Genomic DNA, 20,348 nt, shown 5'->3' on the forward strand with positions numbered 1-20,348 from the left:
TCATCTCATACTTCTGAAGGTTTGAGGGTGCTGCCTGTTCCATACTCCCCCTACTCCTAGCCTTTTAGGGGTACAAACAATAGTAATTGGGGCCTAGTGTGGTTGTGTACGTGTGATATACATACACTTTTTTTGGATCATATTTTCTATTCCGCTATTTAATCAAAAACCTTTGGGGATCAGTTAAATTGGGGGATAGTCTGTGTTGGTACGTGTGAGAGAGATCCACCTTTCCAAGTTGTTGGGGTTCATCTCATACTTCTGAAGGTTTGAGGGTGCTGCCTGTTCCATACCCCCCCTACTCCTCATCTAGCCTTTTAGGGGTACAAACAATAGTAATTGGGGCCTAGTGTGGTTGTGTACGTGTGATATACATACACTTTTTTTGGATCATATTTTCTATTCCGCTATTTAATCAAAAACCTTTGGGGATCAGTTAAATTGGGGGATAGTCTGTGTTGGTACGTGTGAGAGAGATCCACCTTTCCAAGTTGTTGGGGTTCATCTCATACTTCTGAAGGTTTGAGGGTGCTGCCTGTTCCATACCCCCCCTACTCCTCATCTAGCCTTTTAGGGGTACAAACAATAGTAATTGGGGCCTAGTGTGGTTGTGTACGTGTGATATACATACACTTTTTTTGGATCATATTTTCTATTCCGCTATTTAATCAAAAACCTTTGGGGATCAGTTAAATTGGGGGATAGTCTGTGTTGGTACGTGTGAGAGAGATCCACCTTTCCAAGTTTTTGGGGTTCATCTCATACTTCTGAAGATTTGAGGGTGCTGCCTGTTCCATACCCCCCCTACTCCTCATCTAGCCTTTTAGGGGTACAAACAATAGTAATTGGGGCCTAGTGTGGTTGTGTACGTGTGATATACATACACTTTTTTTGGATCATATTTTCTATTCCGCTATTTAATCAAAAACCTTTGGGGATCAGTTAAATTGGGGGATAGTCTGTGTTGGTACGTGTGAGAGAGATCCACCTTTCCAAGTTGTTGGGGTTCATCTCATACTTCTGAAGGTTTGAGGGTGCTGCCTGTTCCATACCCCCCCTACTCCTCATCTAGCCTTTTAGGGGTACAAACAATAGTAATTGGGGCCTAGTGTGGTTGTGTACGTGTGATATACATACACTTTTTTTGGATCATATTTTCTATTCCGCTATTTAATCAAAAACCTTTGGGGATCAGTTAAATTGGGGGATAGTCTGTGTTGGTACGTGTGAGAGAGATCCACCTTTCCAAGTTGTTGGGGTTCATCTCATACTTCTGAAGGTTTGAGGGTGCTGCCTGTTCCATACTCCCCCTACTCCTCATCTAGCCTTTTAGGGGTACAAACAATAGTAATTGGGGCCCAGTGTGGTTGTGTACGTGTGATATACATACACTTTTTTTGGATCATATTTTCTATTCCGCTATTTAATCAAAAACCTTTGGGGATCAGTTAAATTGGGGGATAGTCTGTGTTGGTACGTGTGAGAGAGATCCACCTTTCCAAGTTGTTGGGGTTCATCTCATACTTCTGAAGATTTGAGGGTGCTGCCTGTTCCATACTCCTCCTCCTACTGCTCAACCATCCTTTTAGGGGTACAAACAATAGTAGTTGGGGCCTAGTGTGGTGGTGTACGTGCGAGATACATACACTTTCTTTTTGATCATATTTTCTATTCCGCTATTCAATTAAAACCTTTGGGGATCAATTCAATTGCGAGATAGTCTGTGTCGGTACGTGTGAGATCCACCTTTCCAAGTTGTTGGGGTTCATCTCATACTTCTGAAGATTTGAGGGTGCTGCCTGTTCCATACTCCTGCTCCTACTGCTCAACCATCCTTTTAGGGGTACAAACAATAGTAATTGGGGCCTAGTGTGGTTGTGTACGTGCGAGATACATACACTTTTTTTGATCATATTTCCTATTCCGCTATTCAATAAAAACCTTTGAGGATCAATTGAATTGCGGGATAGTCTGTGTCGGTACGTGTGAGATCCACCTTTCCAAGTTTTTGGGGTTCATCTCATACTTCTGAAGATTTGAGGGTGCTGCCTGTTCCATACTCCTCCTCCTACTCCTCATCCATCCTTTTAGGGGTACAAACAATAGTAATTGGGGCCTAGTGTGGTTGTGTACGTGCGAGATACATACACTTTTTTTGATCATATTTCCTATTCCGCTATTCAATAAAAACCTTTGAGGATCAATTGAATTGCGGGATAGTCTGTGTCGGTACGTGTGAGATCCACCTTTCCAAGTTTTTGGGGTTCATCTCATACTTCTGAAGATTTGAGGGTGCTGTCTGTTCCATACTCCTCCTACTCCTCATCCATCCTTTTAGGGGTAGAAACAATAGTAATTGGGGCCTAGTGTGGTTTTGTACGTGCGAGATACATACACTTTTTTGGATCATATTTCCTATTCCGCTATTCAATAAAAACCTTTCTAGGGCAAGATCTTAAATTACAGAAATATGAGGAGACCGTCAAATAAGGGCCGTGGCCTGGGTCGTGGTGCTGCTGGTAGAGCTCCTGTTGCAAGGAGAGGACGTGGTCGATCTGTGCCAGCTACACGCACAAGTGAAACACCTTCCTCAAGTGTGAGTAGGCGACAGAACCTGCATCAGTATTTGGTAGGGCATGAAACGCCCCTAGAAGTGATGAGGCAAGAACAAGTTGAGGCAATAGTAGATTGGTTAGCTGCTGACAGTGCCTCCAGTTCCTTCACATTGTCTCCCACCCAGTCTACTGCAGAAAGGTCAGAGTTGGCACCTGCAGCCAATGTCCAACCGTCTTTCACCTCACCCCCTTGCAAATCAGGCCAGCAGTCTGAGCCCCAAGCCATACAGCAGTCTCTTATTCTTTTTGAGGACTCTGTCAGCAGGGTTTCCCAGGGCCATCCACCTAGCCCTGCCCCAGAAGTGGAAGAGATTGAGTGCAGCGATGCCCAACCACTTATTTCTCAAGATGAGTACATGCAAGGATCATCGCAGCACGTCTCCGATGATGACGAAACGCAGGTGCCAACTGCTGCGGCGTTCAGCATTGTGGAGACCGACAAGGAGGGCAGGGGTGAAGACTGGGTGGAAGATGATGTGGAGGACGATGAGGTCCTCGACCCCACATGGAATGAACGTCATGCAGGTGACCTGAGTAGTTTGGAGGAAGAGGCGGTGGTCGCACAGAGCCACCAGCACAGCAGAAGAGGGAGCAGGGTGCAGAAGCGGAGCGGCCGTGCCCTAGACACTACGCCCGCTACTGCCCAACGCAGCAAGGGAACGAGCGCACCAAAGTCAGCTCAAAGGAGTTCTCTAGCGTGGAAGTTCTTTAGAAAATGTGCTGATGACAGGACACGAGTGGTTTGCACCCTGTGCAATCAGAGCTTGAAGCGAGGCATAAACCTTCTCAACCTGAGCACAACCTGCATGATCAGGCATCTAAGTGCAAAGCACGAGCTGCAGTGGAGTACACACCTTCAAAACCAAGAAACGTCTCTGGCTCATCCTGCTTCCTCTTCTGCTGCAGTCTCGGCCGCTCCAGCCACATCTGTAGTGATACCGGCACCTGCCACCCCGCAAACAGACGATCTGTCAGCAACACCACCACCTGGGTCACCAACAACCATCTCCACAATGTCCCGTGGAAGCGTTCAGCTTTCCATCTCCCAAACACTTGAGAGGAAGAGGAAGTACCCCCCTACCCACCCGCGATCCCTGGCCCTGAATGCCAGCATTTCAAAATTATTGGCCTTTGAAATGCTGTCATTCCGTCTGGTGGAGACGCACAGTTTTAAAAACCTTATGTCGGTGGCTGTCCCACAGTACGTCGTGCCCAGCCGCCACTACTTTTCCAGGCAAGCCATCCCTTCCCTGCACAACCAAGTGGGGGAAAATATCAGGTGTGCACTGCGCAACGCCATCTGTGCCAAGGTCCACCTAACTACGGATACGTGGACCAGTAAGCACGGTCAGGGGCGTTATATCTCCCTAACGGCACACTGGGTAAATGCAGTGGCGGATGGGCCTGAGGCGGATAGCAATTTGGCGCATGTCCTTCCACCACCGAGGATTGCAGGGCGCTTCAGTTTGCCTCCTGTTCCTAACTCCTCCTACTCCGCTTCCTCATCCTCTACCGCCTCCTCATCCGGACAGCGTAACACCTTCACCACCAACTTCAGCACGGCCAGGGGTAAACGACAGCAGGCAGTTTTACAACTTGCCTGTTTGGGGGACAAACCACACACCGCGCAGGAGTTGTGGAGGAGCATGGAACAGCAGACAAATGAGTGGTTGCTGCCAGCGAGCCTCAAGCCCGGCCTGGTGGTGTGCGATAACGGGCGAAATCTCATAGCAGCTCTGGGCCTAGCCGGTTTGACGCACATCCCTTGCCTGGCGCATGTGCTGAATTTGGTGGTGCAGAGGTTCCTTAAAAACTACCCCGATATGTCAGAGCTGCTGCAGAAAGTGCGGGCCGTTTGTGCGCACTTTCGGCGTTCTCACCCTGCTGCTGCTCGCCTGGCAGCGCTGCAGCGTAACTTCGGCCTTCCCGCTCACCGCCTCATATGTGACGTGCCCACAAGGTGGAACTCCACCTTGCACATGCTGGAAAGACTGTGCGAGCAGCAGCAGGCCATAGTGGAGTTTCAGCTGCAGCACGCACGCGTGAGTCGCTCTGCGGAACAGCACCACTTCACCACCAATAACTGGGCCTCCATGCGAGACCTGTGTGCCTTGTTGCGCTGTTTTGAGTACTCCACCAACATGGCCAGTGGCAATGACGCCGTTCTCAGCTTAACTATCCCACTTCTATGCCTCCTTGAAAAAACAATTCGGGCGATGATGGAAGAGGATGTGGCACAGGATGAGGAGGAGGAGGAGGATGAAGAGGTAACATTTCCAAGGCTTTCAGGGCAGTCATTCGCAAGGGGCTCCGAGGGTGGGTTCCTGCACACGCAAACGTCAGGGACGCAATTGTCCAGCAGGGGCACAGTTCTGGAGGATGAGGAGGATGAGGAGGAGGAGGAGCTGGAGGAGGAGATGGAACCATGTTCACAGCAGGGTGGCACCCAGGCCAGCTCATGGCCATCACTGGTGCGTGGCTGGGGGGATACAGAGGACACGGACGATACACCTCCCACAGAGGACAGCCTTTCGTTGCCTCTGGGCAGCCTGGCACACATGAGCGATTACATGCTGCAGTGTCTCCACAACGACCGCCGAGTTGCCCACATTCTAACTTGTGCTGATTACTGGGTGGCCACGCTGCTGGATCCCCGTTACAAGGACAACGTACCGTCCTTAATTCACTCACTGGAGCGCGATCGCAAGATGCGCGAGTACAAGCGCACGCTGGTAGACGCCATGCTGCTGGCATTCCCATCTGACAGCGGGGCCACAGTGGAAGCACAAGGCAGAGGAGGAGGAGGAGGAGGTCGCCAACGCAACCAGGGCACCGCCAGCACCTCAGAAGGCAGGGTTAGCATGGCCGAAATGTGGAAAAGCTTTGTCAGCACGCCACAACAAACAGCAGCACCAGCAGCTCAGATGGAACGTCTTAGCAGGAGGCAGCATTTTACCAACATGGTGGAGCAGTATGTGTGCACACGCCTACATGTAGTGAATGACGGGTCTGCCCCCTTCAACTTCTGGGTCTCCAAATTGGGCACATGGCCTGAGCTTGCCCTTTACGCCTTGGAGGTGCTGGCGTGCCCTGCAGCCAGTGTATTATCTGAACGGGTATTTAGCACGGCTGGGGGCGTTATAACAGACAAGCGCAGCCGCCTGTCCAGAGACAATGTGGACAAGCTCACGTTCATTAAAATGAACCAGGCATGGATCCCACGGGACTTTTCCGTACCTTATGCAGAATAGCAATGGATACCGACCTTACCCACCCATTGTTCCATTTTTGCTCTTTCTCACTCTTTTGGGGTGTACCCTCATTTAAAATTTTTGAAAAGAAGCAGTGTTGGCTACCTCGTCCTCCTCCTCAGGGCCAGATTAATGTAGGGGCTATTGGAGCTGCAGCTCCAGGCCCCTACCTTTTATATAGGCCCCGGGTTGGCCATATTCACTGTTACCGCTCTTCTGTCACTTGTAAACACAGAAGTCTGGCTTCTATGCTCGCTTCCCCAGGCAGCACCCTCAGAACCTCCCCACACAGCGTGAAGGCCGGACAAGGAGGGACAGTTGGCGATGCATGGATGTGTTTATGGGCTTCAGAGACAGCATCCCATGTTGAATTAGGCATGCATGGCTGCACCCTTCCTCCTCTGGGTGCATGGCAAGGCACGGCCCTTAAGGCCCTTCAAAATCCTCAGCACCAAGCCCATGATGCTGTTAATCCGGCCCTGGTCCTCCTCCACCGCCGCTTCCACCTACACCGCCCATAGGTGTGCGCAGCCTATTGCATTAAGGTGTGCACCCCAAAGTTGAAATACACATGCATGTGTTTGCCAGCAGGGAGAGTAATGTATCGGGGCCATGTACCTGTAGGCAAGGAGAAATAGAGCAGAGCAGGTCCCAGGGAGATCTTTCCCATCTCCTCACTGGCAATGCTATGTGCCCTAGGTGATTAGGGTGTGCCCAGGCACACCCAGCACACCCTGTGCGCACGCCTATGTCACCGCCACATCCACCACCACCTCAACCTCCCTCCTACTCCATATGGGCCTCGTCCTTCAGAGATGAAGAAGAACATTGTTTTATTTTTCTGTTTTTTTTTGTTGTTTTAAGTTATTTCCCTATCCACATTTGTTTGCAGAGCACTTGCCATGCTCTTAATTACGTTTTGCTGCCATTTGCAGCACTCTAGCCCTTTCCTTTGGTGTTTTAGAGCCATTTTAGTGCCTTAAAGTTCGGGTCCCCATTGACTTCAATGGGGTTCGGTGTCCGGGAAAAGTTCGGTAAAAGTCCGGGACACGGACCCGGACTTTTTTTTAAAGTTCGGCCGAACCCGTCGAACACGGACATCTAGGTGTCCGCTCAACCCTACATATGGTATATGTTCAGAATTCCATTAGGACTCTTTTTAGGCACTTTGCTGATATTACATGTTTGTACAATGGATATATGTACTATTATTAATCTCTTCTTATATAGAGCTTGTATTATTTCAATACTGGTGTCCATTTATTTACTTATGGTTAATATTATATGTTGCCTGTATTGGATCTTCTTCTCCCAATTGCTTTGATTAGATTACTGGTTAATTTCTCAGGAAAGGCATCCCCTCTGTTCACAGGGACCCTATCTTGATTGAAGGCACTGCCAATTTTATTATCATACCCACTCTTCTACTTAGTAAAAAGTTTTAGTTCCCTTATTTACTCACAGGTTTAGCACAATATCCTGTTTGGGGTGGATCATTTCTCATACCCCATCAAATAAGGGCTACAGTAGAATCAACATTTTTATTTTGTTCCCTACTACTCAGTAGATGTAAGTTCCTGCAGGGAAACAAGTGCTTGATTTATATTGATATATTCAGTACATGTATTCTTTTTCACATTTGCTTACAACATAGACTGTCACTGCTTATTGTAATGTGAAAGTGAAAGCTTTACAACAGATGCTGCCTACAGGAATCACTGCAGCTAATCTAGAAGAGGGAAAGAGAGTGATCAGAAATAACAGGTAAATAACACATTCATTTTTATCTTTATTCATAAATGCATATTCACATTGATCTGAAATAAGTTGTGTAGACTCCAACTTAAAACGTTATGTATCCTAATCGTTTAACATTTATTAAATCACTGCCTGATGCAGTGAATGATCTTAGCTGTGAATTGAGTTGTTGCTGATCCTAGCCATTTGTATGTTTTAAAACATTAGGCTTGATATATATGATGGAAATTTCATCTGCATGAAAGTCCCATACAAGCTCCAAAACATTACTATGCAAAAACACTCTCTTTCCACAGGTGTTTAATTAGTAAAACAGTAAGGATATAATGCTACATGGTACACATTTAAGTACTGTACAGTCTGTCAAACAGGAGTATGACATTATAACTATATAGTGTTCCATTTATATCTGTTGGACTATATGACTGTCAGTTGTGTAAAAAGAAATTGCCATTTTAAGTGAATATATAATAGCATATCCAGTGCTAATATAACTAAACATAACTGTACACCAGAAAATGTGTGCCTGAATATGAATAGGTTAATTTAAGCAGCATGATTTTTGCCTTTATTGATTTTACTCAGTTGTATACATAAACAGATAATATCTTAGCTGAAAACATATAATTTGGGTAAGACAATATTTTGAATGAATACATATTTTTGGTAAGCAGCATCATCTCATCAAACTGATCATGGAGAGCTGATTAGGGACAACAAGGGCAGAACTAAAGGGGAAAAAAGGCATCAAAACATGAACAAGAGCTATGGAGGTAAAGGGCTGAGATGGCAGAAAAGTAACTGAGCAGTGAAGAAAGAGAGAGGAATCAAAACATGAGTACCATGGAGAGAGAGAGAGAGAAAGAGAGAGAGCAAGGGAGAGAGAGAAGGCAAAAATATGGTCATGGGCAGTGCGAAACAAGGGCAGAAAGAAAAAAAAAAGGCAGCTGAACATGAACAAGAGCTATGGAGGTAAGAGGCTGAGATGGCAGAAGAGTAACTGAGCAGTGACGAAAGAGAGAGGAGTAAAAAAATGAGTACCATGGAGAGAGAGATAGAGAGAGAGAGAGAAGGTGAGAGAGAGAGAGAGAGAGAGAGGAAGAGAGAGAAAAAGAGAGAGAAAGAGAGAGAGAAAGAGAGAGAGAGAAAGAGAGAGAGAGAAAGAGAGAGAGAGAAAGAGAGAGAGAGAGTGAGAAGGCAAAAATAGGGTCATGGACAGTGCAAAAAAAGGGTGCCAGGAAACCAGACCAGACGGGGATGCAAGTAAAATAAAGCAGTTTATTGGAGCAAACAACAATAAATGCATAGCAAGAGTGAGGAAGAGGGAGGAGGAACAAGCCGGGGTCAAGTCCAGAAGCGGGTAGTCATCCAAGCCTGGGTTGAGTCCATTGGATAGTCTGCCAATGCCAGGGTCATCTGCCAATGTGGGGTCGTCTGCCGATGCAGGGTCGAAAGCCAGGAGAGTCGTCAGCCAAGCCAGGTCATACGGAGAAACACGGAGAACAGAAGACTGCTAGCAGAGATGCACCTTGGAGCACAAACACAAGGGCAAGGACTGTAACCCATCAGGTGATAGACATAGTCAGGTGTGCAGCATCATCACTGTGCGACGCCCAGGCAGCAGGCAAGTGATGATGCAATCAGAGTCTATAAGAGGCAGCAGTCTGCCCATGTTCAAGATGGCTGCCAACAGGAGGGCAAGGTAAGACCTTGACAGAAACAAGAGAAGACACAGAAGAAGTACATGATCATAGACATATAGAAAAGATGACGCTAGATTAAAAAAAAGCTAAGCATCATAGGAAGTTTGGGAAAAAAGGTATTATGTTTTATAGGGAGAGGATGCAGAGATGGAACTGGTTAAGAACTGGGGAGTAAAAAAAAAAAAGAGAGGATGTTGAGGATAACCTGGTCATGGACTGAAAACCGATGAGAAAGAGCAGGCAGAGAAAGAACTGGTCAAGGACTAGAGAATAAAGAGAGAGGAGAGGCAGAGAAGGAACTGGTCATAAACCGGGGAGTGAAAAGAGAGGAATCAGAGCAGGAACTGGTGATGGACTGAAAATTGAAGAGAGAGGCGGAAGTTATGGAACTGAAGGAGGCAGAGATAGGACGTATCATTGACTGGATAGTGAAGAGAGAGGAATCAGAGCAGATACTGGTCATGGACTGGATAGTAAAGAGAGAGGAATCAGAGCAGATACTGGTCATGGACTGGATAGTAAAGAGAGAGGAATCAGAGCAGGAATTGGTCATGAACAGTACAGTGAAGAAAGAGGAATCAGAGCAGGAACTGGTCATGGACTAGGTAGTGAAGAGAGAGGAATCAGAGCAGATACTGGTCATGGACTAGGTAGTGAAGAGAGAGGAATCAGAGCAGATACTGGTCATGGACTAGGTAGTGAAGAGAGAGGAATCAGAGCAGATACTGGTCATGGACTGGATAGTGAAGAGAGAAGAATCAGAGCAGGAACTGGTCATGAACAGTACAGTGAAGAAAGAGGAATCAGAGCAGGAACTGGTCATCATGGACTAGGTAGTGAAGAGAGAGGCAGCAGATCAGGAACTGGTCAATGACTGAAGAGTAGACTGAAGACTGAAGAGTGAAGAGAGAGGAGGCAGAGATAGAATGGAACATGGACTGCATAGTGAAGCGAAAGGAGGCATGCAGAAACAGATCATGGACTGGGGAGTGAAGAGAGAGGAGGCAGATAAAGAACCAATCATGAAGACAGGAGGAATAGGGGCTGCTGATCATGGAGGAAAAATAGCAGGACGTATTCTTCTGGGTGTGAAGTGTGGGTGCAGATGTTTGCAATAGCACACTTCTGATGAAGTGTGGGCGGTAGCCATAGGAGTGGTGCTTTAACACATGCAAGACTCTAGCATATTTATGACATGTTAAGTTCATTTTGAACTGGTCTCCACTGTAGCAGACAGGGGACAGGGGTGATGGTGTTCAGAGACAAAATACCATAGCAAAGGATAGTACTGTAGAAAGCACAAGGGATTACAGGGTGCGTAGTACTGAATGCAGCAGGCAGTATTAGAACAAAGTGCAATGTGAACAGGCAAAAAAAATAATGTAGAGGAACAGTAGTGAGGGGAGAGCTACCGGAGTGTTCAATGCAGACAGCGGAGGAGAGCTGCATTCATTATTAGTGGCAGAATACTCAGCAGTGAAAGGGAAAGTTACAGTCACACTATATAACACTTATTGAGAGCTATAAGTGAGTTATGATATGTGTGAGCTGTAAGTGAGCTATAATAGTTGGATAGCACTGTGAATCATCATGTAGCAGCTGGTCAAGGTTGAATAAACCTTGACTACAGACTTGTTATTAGGATTGACGCATTGACACATTGTGGTGCCATTCAGTTTGAATAGCACCCCACGGAGTTGCAACACTTAGAAATACACTGTAGAGTGTTGCCGTACATTGTCGCACAGATTTTGACATGTCGATTTGTAGGACATTTTGGTGTATCAGAAGCCCATTGAATACAGCTACTTTAATTCACATCATGTTAACTTTTGACATAACACACATGCATTAAGGCAGTGATGGCTGACCTTGGCGCGCCAGATGCTTTGGAACTACATTTTCCATGATGCTCATACACACTGCAGTGTAGTTGAGCATCATGGGAAATATAGTTCCAAAACATGTGGGGTGCCAAGGATTCTCATCACTGCATTAGGGCAATGAACAAATGCAAATGAGCCCTTAAAGATTACCTAAACAAGATTTCCTGTTATTTTCCTGTTCTGGAAATCTGTAGCTCATGCAAAGTTTTCTGTTTCCTAAAACCTGCAAAATAGTTTTTCCTTGGAAAAATGAAACTAAATGAATCATAGTTTATAGGAAATACTTTGTAGCTCTACATGTGATGATTTGCAGGACCCATGTTGAAATGTTTCTTATATAGCTGTACATAAAAAGCTTCATTGTTAGAACATGAATATACAAATTGTTATGATTAAGTAAATAACTCTCTTGTGAATAATTCCATTGGAAGGAAACTTTAGAAATATTTAAAGAGGAAGTGCTTACTTACTGATAAGAACTATGACATTGCTAACTGACAGATAATAGACTGAGAAATTGTATCTAGCACAGCTTGCAAATATGATCTTGGAAATGTAATGCTGCATGTGTACAGGAAATATCAGCTCTAGGTCATTAAGCCTTCAAGCATTATTTACTGCACAGTAAAATGGGAATCTCTCCTTCCAAGAGAACATCTACTTATCTTTACACTGTAAACAAAGATGGAGACTTTGTAAGGAGAGAAGTGTAAAGCCTAGTTGTTTTAATTTAATGCTATAAGGAGAGTTTACTGCTAAAATAAATGTACAATTCAGGACTTGCGTGGGTGTAAGAAGATGCTTCGTGTTCTGTCACATTAGGAAACCCATTGGAACGCATAGCGGCCATTTTGGAACGCATGCAAAGTTGTTCTCGTACGAACGTCACTTCCAGTAGCACAATCTTATAGGTAGCAGTATTCTGACAGAATACCAGCATGTCCCTGGATTGCAAGGGTGATATCTTGGTCATCCCTACAGCAATGACTATGATATTTTTTAGCCCCAGCAACTTTGCACAAAGTATAGGTAATCCTATCCATTCATGTGCCTTTAAAGCTTTTTTATGGTCTAGCTATTGCTATACCATTCCCTCCTTTCTTTCAGATTTTTTGGGATTATGGCACACCAGGGCTAGCTCTCTTTTTGGTTTCCAATTTATAAGTAATCCTAGTGGCTAAGAAGTCACTGGATTACTTTTACAGGTGATGTGGATTTCATCATTTCTTGTTTCTGTTTTATGTAACCAAGCCATTACCGGTTTGAACAAGCATCCGATCACTCTGGTTTGATCAGATGCTTTAGAGGCCAGAGGAGAGATATGGGGTATAAGAGACCCCAGATCTCTCCATAAAGAGGACCTGTCATGGCCCATGCTATCACAAGAGATGTTATTTATCCCTTCTGATAGCAATAAAAGATTTTGAAAAATGTAAAGATACAGTGTAAGAAAAAAAAATGTAATACCCTAAATAATAAAATAAAATAAAATGTGAAACCTTTTTAAAGCCCCCATTACCCCTTGCTTATGTGTCATTGCAAACACTAGCGTTGGTCCCGCATATATATGTAAACGGTGACAAACCTGCATTTTGTTTTGAGGCAGGGCCAGGGATGGGGTTGAAGGGGGCCCCATCAGGTAGGCTGTACGGGGGCCCCATCATTTCTTACAGCAGCCCTGTATACCAGTGCCCATCAGCACATCCTATCAGTGCCTATCAGTGCAGCCTCATCAGCGCACATCAGTGAAGAAGAAAAAGTACTTATTTGCGAAATGTTGTTTGTTTTATTTAAATTTTTTCATCATTTTAGTCCAATTTGTGTTCTGCTACATATTTTTGGTAAAAAAAAAATCCCAATAAGTTTATTTGGTTGGTTTGCTCAAAAGTTATCGCGTCTACAAACTAAGGGAAAGATTTATATAATTTTTATTTATTTTTTTTTTTACTAGTAATGGTGGCGATCAGTGATTTTTAGCGGGACTGTGACATTGCGGCGGACAGATCAGACCCCTAACTGACGTTTTTGACATTTTTGGGGGGACCAGTGACATCACTACAGTAATCAGTGCCAAAAATATGCACTGTTACTGTACCAATGACACTGGGAAGGGGTTAACTCAAGGGCGATCAAAGGGTTAAGTGTATTCCTAGGGGCTGTTTTCTAACTGTGAGGGGGATGGGCTTGTGGAATCAACACAGAGACCTGTGATCCTAAATAGGAAGATCACAGGCGCTCTGTACTGATTCCTGAGAGAACAATGGTCTGCTGTGTTTACAACTGTTCTCTCTGCATGGGGAGTGATTGTGGGTCCCTGGTGGCAATTGCGGCTGCCAGCCCCGTGAATCACATTCCCTCATGGCTAATGGGGGGGCACACGTGTGCCCCCAGGATCGCTCCCGCGGATCGCTGTACAGGTACGGTGATTCGCGCAGCTGAGCCAGCCATATATATTGGGTGGGCAGTCGGCAAGCAGTTAAAGTCAAAAAGTCTTTTTTTTTTTTTTTGCTTTTAAAGGTAAGTGAGAGATCTGGGGCCTTTTTGACCTCAGATCTCTCAATAAAGAGGACCTGTCATGCTTATTTCTATTACAAGGGATGTGTACATTCCTTTCAATAGGAATAAAAGTGATAAAAAAAAATAAAAATAAAGGGACAGTGTAAAAATAAAAAGTAAGAAAAATAAAAAAATTTGAAGCACCCCATCCCTCTGTGCTAGCATGCAGGAGCGGACGCTAACGTAAGTCGTGCCCGCATACGTAAACTGTACCACAGTTTGTCGCCATTCCACCATTGAGCGCAATTTTCAGGCATGAAATGTTAGGTATCTATTTACTCAGCGTAACATCATCTTTCACATGAAACAACATTGGAAAAACTTTAGTGTTTTTTTAATTTTTTTTTTAAATTAAATATGTGTATTTTTTCACAAAAATGTGCGTTTTGAAGACCGCTGCTTTTGAAGATACAGTGTGACATGAAATATTGGAATGATTGCCATTTTATTCTCTGGAAATATATATATATATATATACTGTGTATATATTTATATATATATATATATATATATATATATATATATATATATATATATAATTTTTGGGGGTTCTAAGTTATTTTTTAGCAAAAAATACTGATTTAAATTTGTAAACAAAAAGTTCCAGAAAAGGCCTAGTCAGTAAGTGGTTAATAACCAAGGAATACTGAAGGAGGTGTTTGGAAACCACGCTCATTAACACTAACATTATGCTATGCTTACTGGCACTAGTGAGTTATTGCTGGGTTTCTCAGAAGCAGCTGACGTTGCTTGCTGAGAATTTACTTTCACATATAGTTTATTGCTCAACATTAGAAGAAAAGAATGGATCTATGAATGAATAATAAATGCCATGCATTATAAAATAAGCAATTGATTCCTCTGCCCAGATAAACAGATCTCTGGATATCTTTCATTTTAAAATAAACAGGATGGTATTTTCTTTATGTTATACCTAAATAGTTTAGCCCTTATGCTGGCTACACATGATCCAAATATCAGTCTGTTCAGCAGGAACCGGCCAACATTCAGATGCCTGTCCGAAAGAAGCCAGTTCAGCGACCAGCTTTTGTCAAAGGGACATGCTGGAAAACGGCATTCAACCAACAGCTGGTCGGCGCTGGCAGCCATTGGCTGTGAGCACTGATCACAGCACAACGGGAGAGATCATTGCACTAGCTTTGCATACTTAGTATTTTGACCTCTCACTTTTTTTTGTTCAGACCGCTGGGTTGAAAGAAAAAGAAATGTAAAATGATTGTAAAGTCTCATTTTTTTTTTTGTTTTGTTTTTTAATAACATACTTCTCTCCTCTGTGCAGTGGTTTTGCACAGAATAGTCCAAATCTTCCTCTTTTCGGGTCCCTCTTCGCTGCTTCTAGCCCCTTCATCCTGTCCAGTGCCACCACAGCAAGCAGCTTGCTATGGGTGCAACTGAGCCAAGACCAGGAGCTGCCGTTCAGCCCTGTCCTCTCTCTCCTGATTGGCTGACTGACTATGATTGACAGCCGTGGGAGCCAGTGGTGCTGGGGCCGAGGGACTTGTGTACTTCGGTGGATAGAGATGGGGATCAGGTAAGTATTAGGGGGTGCTGGGGGGGGCTGATGCACCCAGAAGGCTTTTTATCTTAATGCATTGAATGCATTAAGATAAAAAACCTTCTGACTTTACAACTCCTTTAACTTGTGTACTAAGCTTTAATGAGGAGCTCCAGCTCCCCCAACCCCCACCCCCACCAAAAAATGAAAAGTCAGCAGCTACAAATACTGTAGCTGCTGACTTTTAATATTAGGAAACTTACCTGTCCATTGATCTCACAATTTCGGCACCCCAGCAGATTTTTCAATTGGCTCTCCAGTGCTGCCGCTGCCATCCCGACTAAGGGGAAACGGCAGTGAAGCCGGTTCCCAAATGCGTGCTGCGCTTTCTGAATGGCCCGATGGTGGTGGCAGGAGGAGGGGGGCCGAACATCCAGGAGGTGGAGACAGGTACCTCTTAAAAACAGGTATCCACTTCCCTCCCAAAAGACATAGGGGAGATCACGTGACCGAAGTGGAGTCTTTGATAACGCCCAAGTGGGAGGGCGAAACGCATCTACGTACTTCCAGTGTGGCAGAGTCTGACGTCACTTCCTGGTTTCTGTGGAACGCACGCGACTGCGGCGTTCCTGGAACTCACCTTCACTGCAAGCGGTATTGTTCCTCTTATATGCGCATAGATTTTTCCTCACATTGTAAGTAGGTTTTAATGCGGGAATAAATACTATTAAAAAACGGGCTTCACTATGTGGATCTTTTATTTTTTGGAGCTGCCCAGGGCCAATATATTTTAAGAGGCCGTTACCACAGAGGGCTGCAATTGACACCATTGAGAGGATCTACTGTCTCGTTCACTTTGACCAACCATTCTTAACCACTTTACCACCAGAGGATTTTGCTGTCTTACGTCTGGGACACTTTTTGCAATTCGGCACTGTGCGAATTTAACTGACAATTGCGCGGTCATGCAACGCCATACCCAAACGAAATTTATTTCCTTTTTTTCCCCACAAACAGAGCTTTCTTTTGGTGGTATTTGATCACCTGTGCGATTTTTACTTTTTGCTCTATAAACAAAAAAAGAGCGACAATTTTGAAAAAATAACAATATTTTTCACATTTTTTTATATGAAATTCCCCCTCAAAAAAATGTAAAAATCTAAATTTTTTATCATTTTAGGCCAATTTGTTTTCTGCGTATTTTGATTGGTTTGCGCAAAAGTTATTGCGTTTACTAACTAACGGAAAGATTTCTGTCGTTTTTGATGTTTTTTTTTTTAACGAGTAATGGCGGCGATCTGCGATTTTTTTTGCGGGACTGCGACATTGCGGCGGACAGATCGGACCCTTGACTGACATTTTTTACACTTTTGGGGGTACCAGTGACATTACTAAAGTAATCAGTGCTATAAATATGCACTGTTACTGTAAAAATGACACTGGCAGGGAAGGGGTTAATTTTTATTGGAGAGGGAGGGGTTAATATATGCCTAGTGCTTATTGACATGTGTGGGGGGAGGTGACTGAGTGACACAGGGACAGATCGCAGGTTCAGCTACGTAGGTCTACGTCGCCAGACGTTATCGAGCCACTTTGCCGCAGTAGAGCTCTAGTAAGCAGCGGTAAAGTGGTTAAAGGGTCATAATAGGGAGCCAGCTTGGAGGAGTTCCTTTTTGGAGACAAGCTTTCTTTGGCCTCAAAAGGGCCTACCAGTTCTGGTGGGTAGGGTCCCAGAAGGGGATTGAGGCACTTGGCACCAGCTATAACTTTGGAGCACTTCAGCACTTTGGTTGCAGAAGCACCAGCACTCTTTCAATACATTGCACTATATTTTGGACTTTTCAGTACTATTAGCACTTTACCTAAATATTGCACTAGATTGTTCTTTTTGGCACTATTTTGCACATTATTTTTGGACTTTTTTAGTCTTGGACTTTTATTATGAATTTCCAGCATTTGTGCACTATTTAATTTATTTGCACTATTTTTGCACATAATCTTTGAACTTTTTTAGTCTTGGACTTTTATTATGAATTTCAAGCATTTGTGGACTATTTAATTTATTTGGTATTGCATTCACCTAGAGCGGGTTTTAAACTACTAGTATTATTATAGCGGCTGTTCAGCAGTGGAAGTCCCCGACAGTCTCTATGATCTTCAGAGACTCGGGGACGATTTTTCGACGTCACAATTGACCTGGTAGTTGTAAACACTGCCGTGCACTCAGCTGTAAAGGCCGAGATTGTTTTTTTTTCTCAGTCTTTCCTGCCCAGAGGAGAGATGTGGGGTCTTATAAATTTCTCCATAAAGAGGACCTGTCATTCCCTATTCCTATTACAACTGAAGTTTACATCAGTTGTAATAAAAATAAAAGTGATAAAAAAAAAAAATGTAAAGGTGAAGAGTAAAAATAAAAAAATAAAAATAAAATAAACAAAAAAAAATGTAAAGCGCCTCCATCCCTGCGTGTTTGCACACAGAAGTGAACGCATACCTACCTCGCGCCCACATATTTAAATGGCATTCAAACCAAACATGTAAGGTATCACCGCAAACGTTAGAGCGAGAGCAACAATTCTAGCTCTAGACCTCCTCTGTAACTGTAAACTAGTAATCTGTAAAAATCTTTAACGCGTCGCCTAAGGAGATTTTTAAGTAACGAAGTTTGGCACCATTCTAAGTGTGTGCAATTTTAAAGTGTGACATGTTTGGTATCTATTTACCATTAAATTACATCATCTTTCACATTATATAAAAAAAATTGGGCTAACTTTAGTGTTTTTTTTTTTTTTTTATTCATGATACAGTTTTTTTTCCCAAAAAACAAACGCTTTTGAAAAGTTGCTGTGCAAATTCCATGTGACATAAAAAGTTGCAATGACCGCCATTTTATTCCCTAGGATCTCTGCTAAAAAAAAATATATATATATACCGGTATATATATATGTGTGTATATATATATATATATATATATATATATATAAATATTATGTTTGAGGGTTCTGAGTAATTTTCTAGCAAAAAAAAAGATGATTTTTATATGTAGGACAGGAGTGGCAGAATAGGCCGGTTATGGAAGTGGTTAAGACTAGTTAGGGTTTAACCTGAAATCCTACATTAACTTTAGCTTGTAACTGATAACTGAAAGTGCAACTCAAACCAATTTGTTTTTGATAGACTGAAGATTGGGAAATGCTAGAATTTTTGTCTGGTTTTTATTGTCCCTAATGGGGAGAGTTTCCCTACCTTGCTGTTGTCAAGGTAATTTTTCTCCAATGAACACATGGACAGCAATAAAAGCCTGAGAGAGAACTCTTCCCCAGTGTGTGAGTGATTGAGCAAGGTTCACTTGGGTTGTATGGGGCTTTTGTTGCTGTGTTTACTCCCTTTGGGAAAGTTTCCCTCACATTTTTAGTGTTTTCTAGTACAGGAAGTGAGGGGGATTTCTCCAGTTAAACACAGACCACAAATAAAAACCTCACAGCACTTCTAATTTTCCTATCCATTATCCAAAACTAAAAATGTAAGCTTTGGCTAGATTTAAATTTAGTTTTGCATCTTCTTAACCATTATGGGCATTTGTTAAAGAAGTAATTACATTTATTAAGGAAATAATTTACATTTACTGTAACTAACCAGAAAATTGCAGACTACATTTTAATGCAATAGCAAATTGCTGGTTATTTTCCTGTAGGCCAGCTAATCATGAACAATCAACCTCACACCATCTTAGCCAAGTGGTTTCATGCATACTAAGAAATAGCTCTGAGCAAGCAAACACCACATTATTAGTGGTCTTTTAAAATAAGAAGTATAGAAAAAAACTTGAACATGAATTTGACCCCACTAAGGATCAAAAAATTAGAGGAATGTTCTTAAAACAACAATTTTCTTATGAAAACCCACTACTGTATGGCCAGTAAGTTTTTCTTTATAAGTTGCACGCATACCTTCCAACTTTTTAGAGGGACACCTATTAGCAAACGTATGTAGGCATAGGACACACCCCCTGCCACGCCCCCTCAAAGGAGAATTATACAAAAAAAGATTAGTTAAACCTAAAAATGCTTTTTTTACCACTACTACTGGCTTTTGAAATTTACAAATGCAGCAATTTAGAAATTAGATAAAAGTTTTAGCACTGGGAAACACTTTTTGAAAATAAAAAGTGAATTATATATATACAACTATATACATCAGATCTAAATGAGGGACAAATGAGGAGGAAAGAAGGACAGAGGGACTTTGTTCCAAATCAGGCACAATAGGGAGCTATGGTTGCACATAAGTAGATTTGATTTCTGCTCATGCACCATCCTGGCCGGTTTAACTGGTGCAATGCCAGCTTTGCTATATGCCAGCCTTATGATATCTACAACTCATGATGCATTAGTGTGATAACCAGTGGGAAATTACATTTACATTTGTGGTCATTGGGAAGAGCTCCCTCCTTACAGATGACTAAAAAAATCAATGGAGTCAGTGAGAACAGAGATTGCTCATTGCTCAAGGAACCCCTAACAACCTTGGGAGAAACCCTGGTTGAGAAACCCTGCTATATACAGTCTATGAGCAGGTTTAGTGCACAGTTTCCAGTTAGGTCGCTCTAACAATTTACAGTGAGTGCAATTTAGGTAGAGCCCTTCCACAAATGATGTCAAGGGTGAGTCAGCATCCATATGTAAGCTAGAAGGAGAGGGCCATGGAGTCTCTTGGGGCCTGGGAGCCAAACATCTCACGCCCGTGAGGATGTAACCTGCACACATAGGCCCTTGACAGGGTAGGGTGCTGGTTTGAGTAGGGGCTAGGGCAGATTGCAAAAGGCCTTTCAGGCCAGGCTGTAGATCCCTGTATGAGGCTGCTTTTCTGGAAGGTTCCCAGGGCAGGTGTACCTAGCTAGGAAGTGTCTACAGAGAACACAGTCCTGTGAGTACTGATGACCCAGGACAGATGAGAGACTAGACAGAGATGACTGTGTGGTGCTGGACATGCTGTCATTTGTAAATATTGTGAATTGTCCACTTTATGTGATTGACCGTGTATGTCAAGTGACTCCGGAATGT

At 43.5% G+C, this 20,348-nt stretch overlaps 2 protein-coding genes across 2 annotated transcripts in view; one reads left to right on the plus strand and one right to left on the minus strand.

Moving 5' to 3' along the window:
• Window positions 1-20,348, minus strand: part of PLGRKT (plasminogen receptor with a C-terminal lysine) — a 473,875-nt gene that overhangs the window by 232,590 nt on the left and 220,937 nt on the right. The window lies entirely within an intron of this gene.
• Window positions 7,532-20,348, plus strand: part of LOC309566301 (programmed cell death 1 ligand 2-like) — a 93,154-nt gene continuing 80,337 nt past the window's right edge. Inside the window, exon 1 of the mRNA XM_082271405.1 lies at window positions 7,532-7,630. Coding sequence (XP_082127531.1) covers window positions 7,566-7,630 — 65 coding nt within the window. The 5' untranslated portion in view covers window positions 7,532-7,565. The remainder of the gene's footprint in view (window positions 7,631-20,348) is intronic.

The sequence above is a fragment of the Pelophylax lessonae genome (genome assembly GCF_965119305.1).
Source record: "Pelophylax lessonae genome assembly, chromosome: 1".
In the NCBI taxonomy this organism is placed as follows: domain Eukaryota; kingdom Metazoa; phylum Chordata; class Amphibia; order Anura; family Ranidae; genus Pelophylax; species Pelophylax lessonae.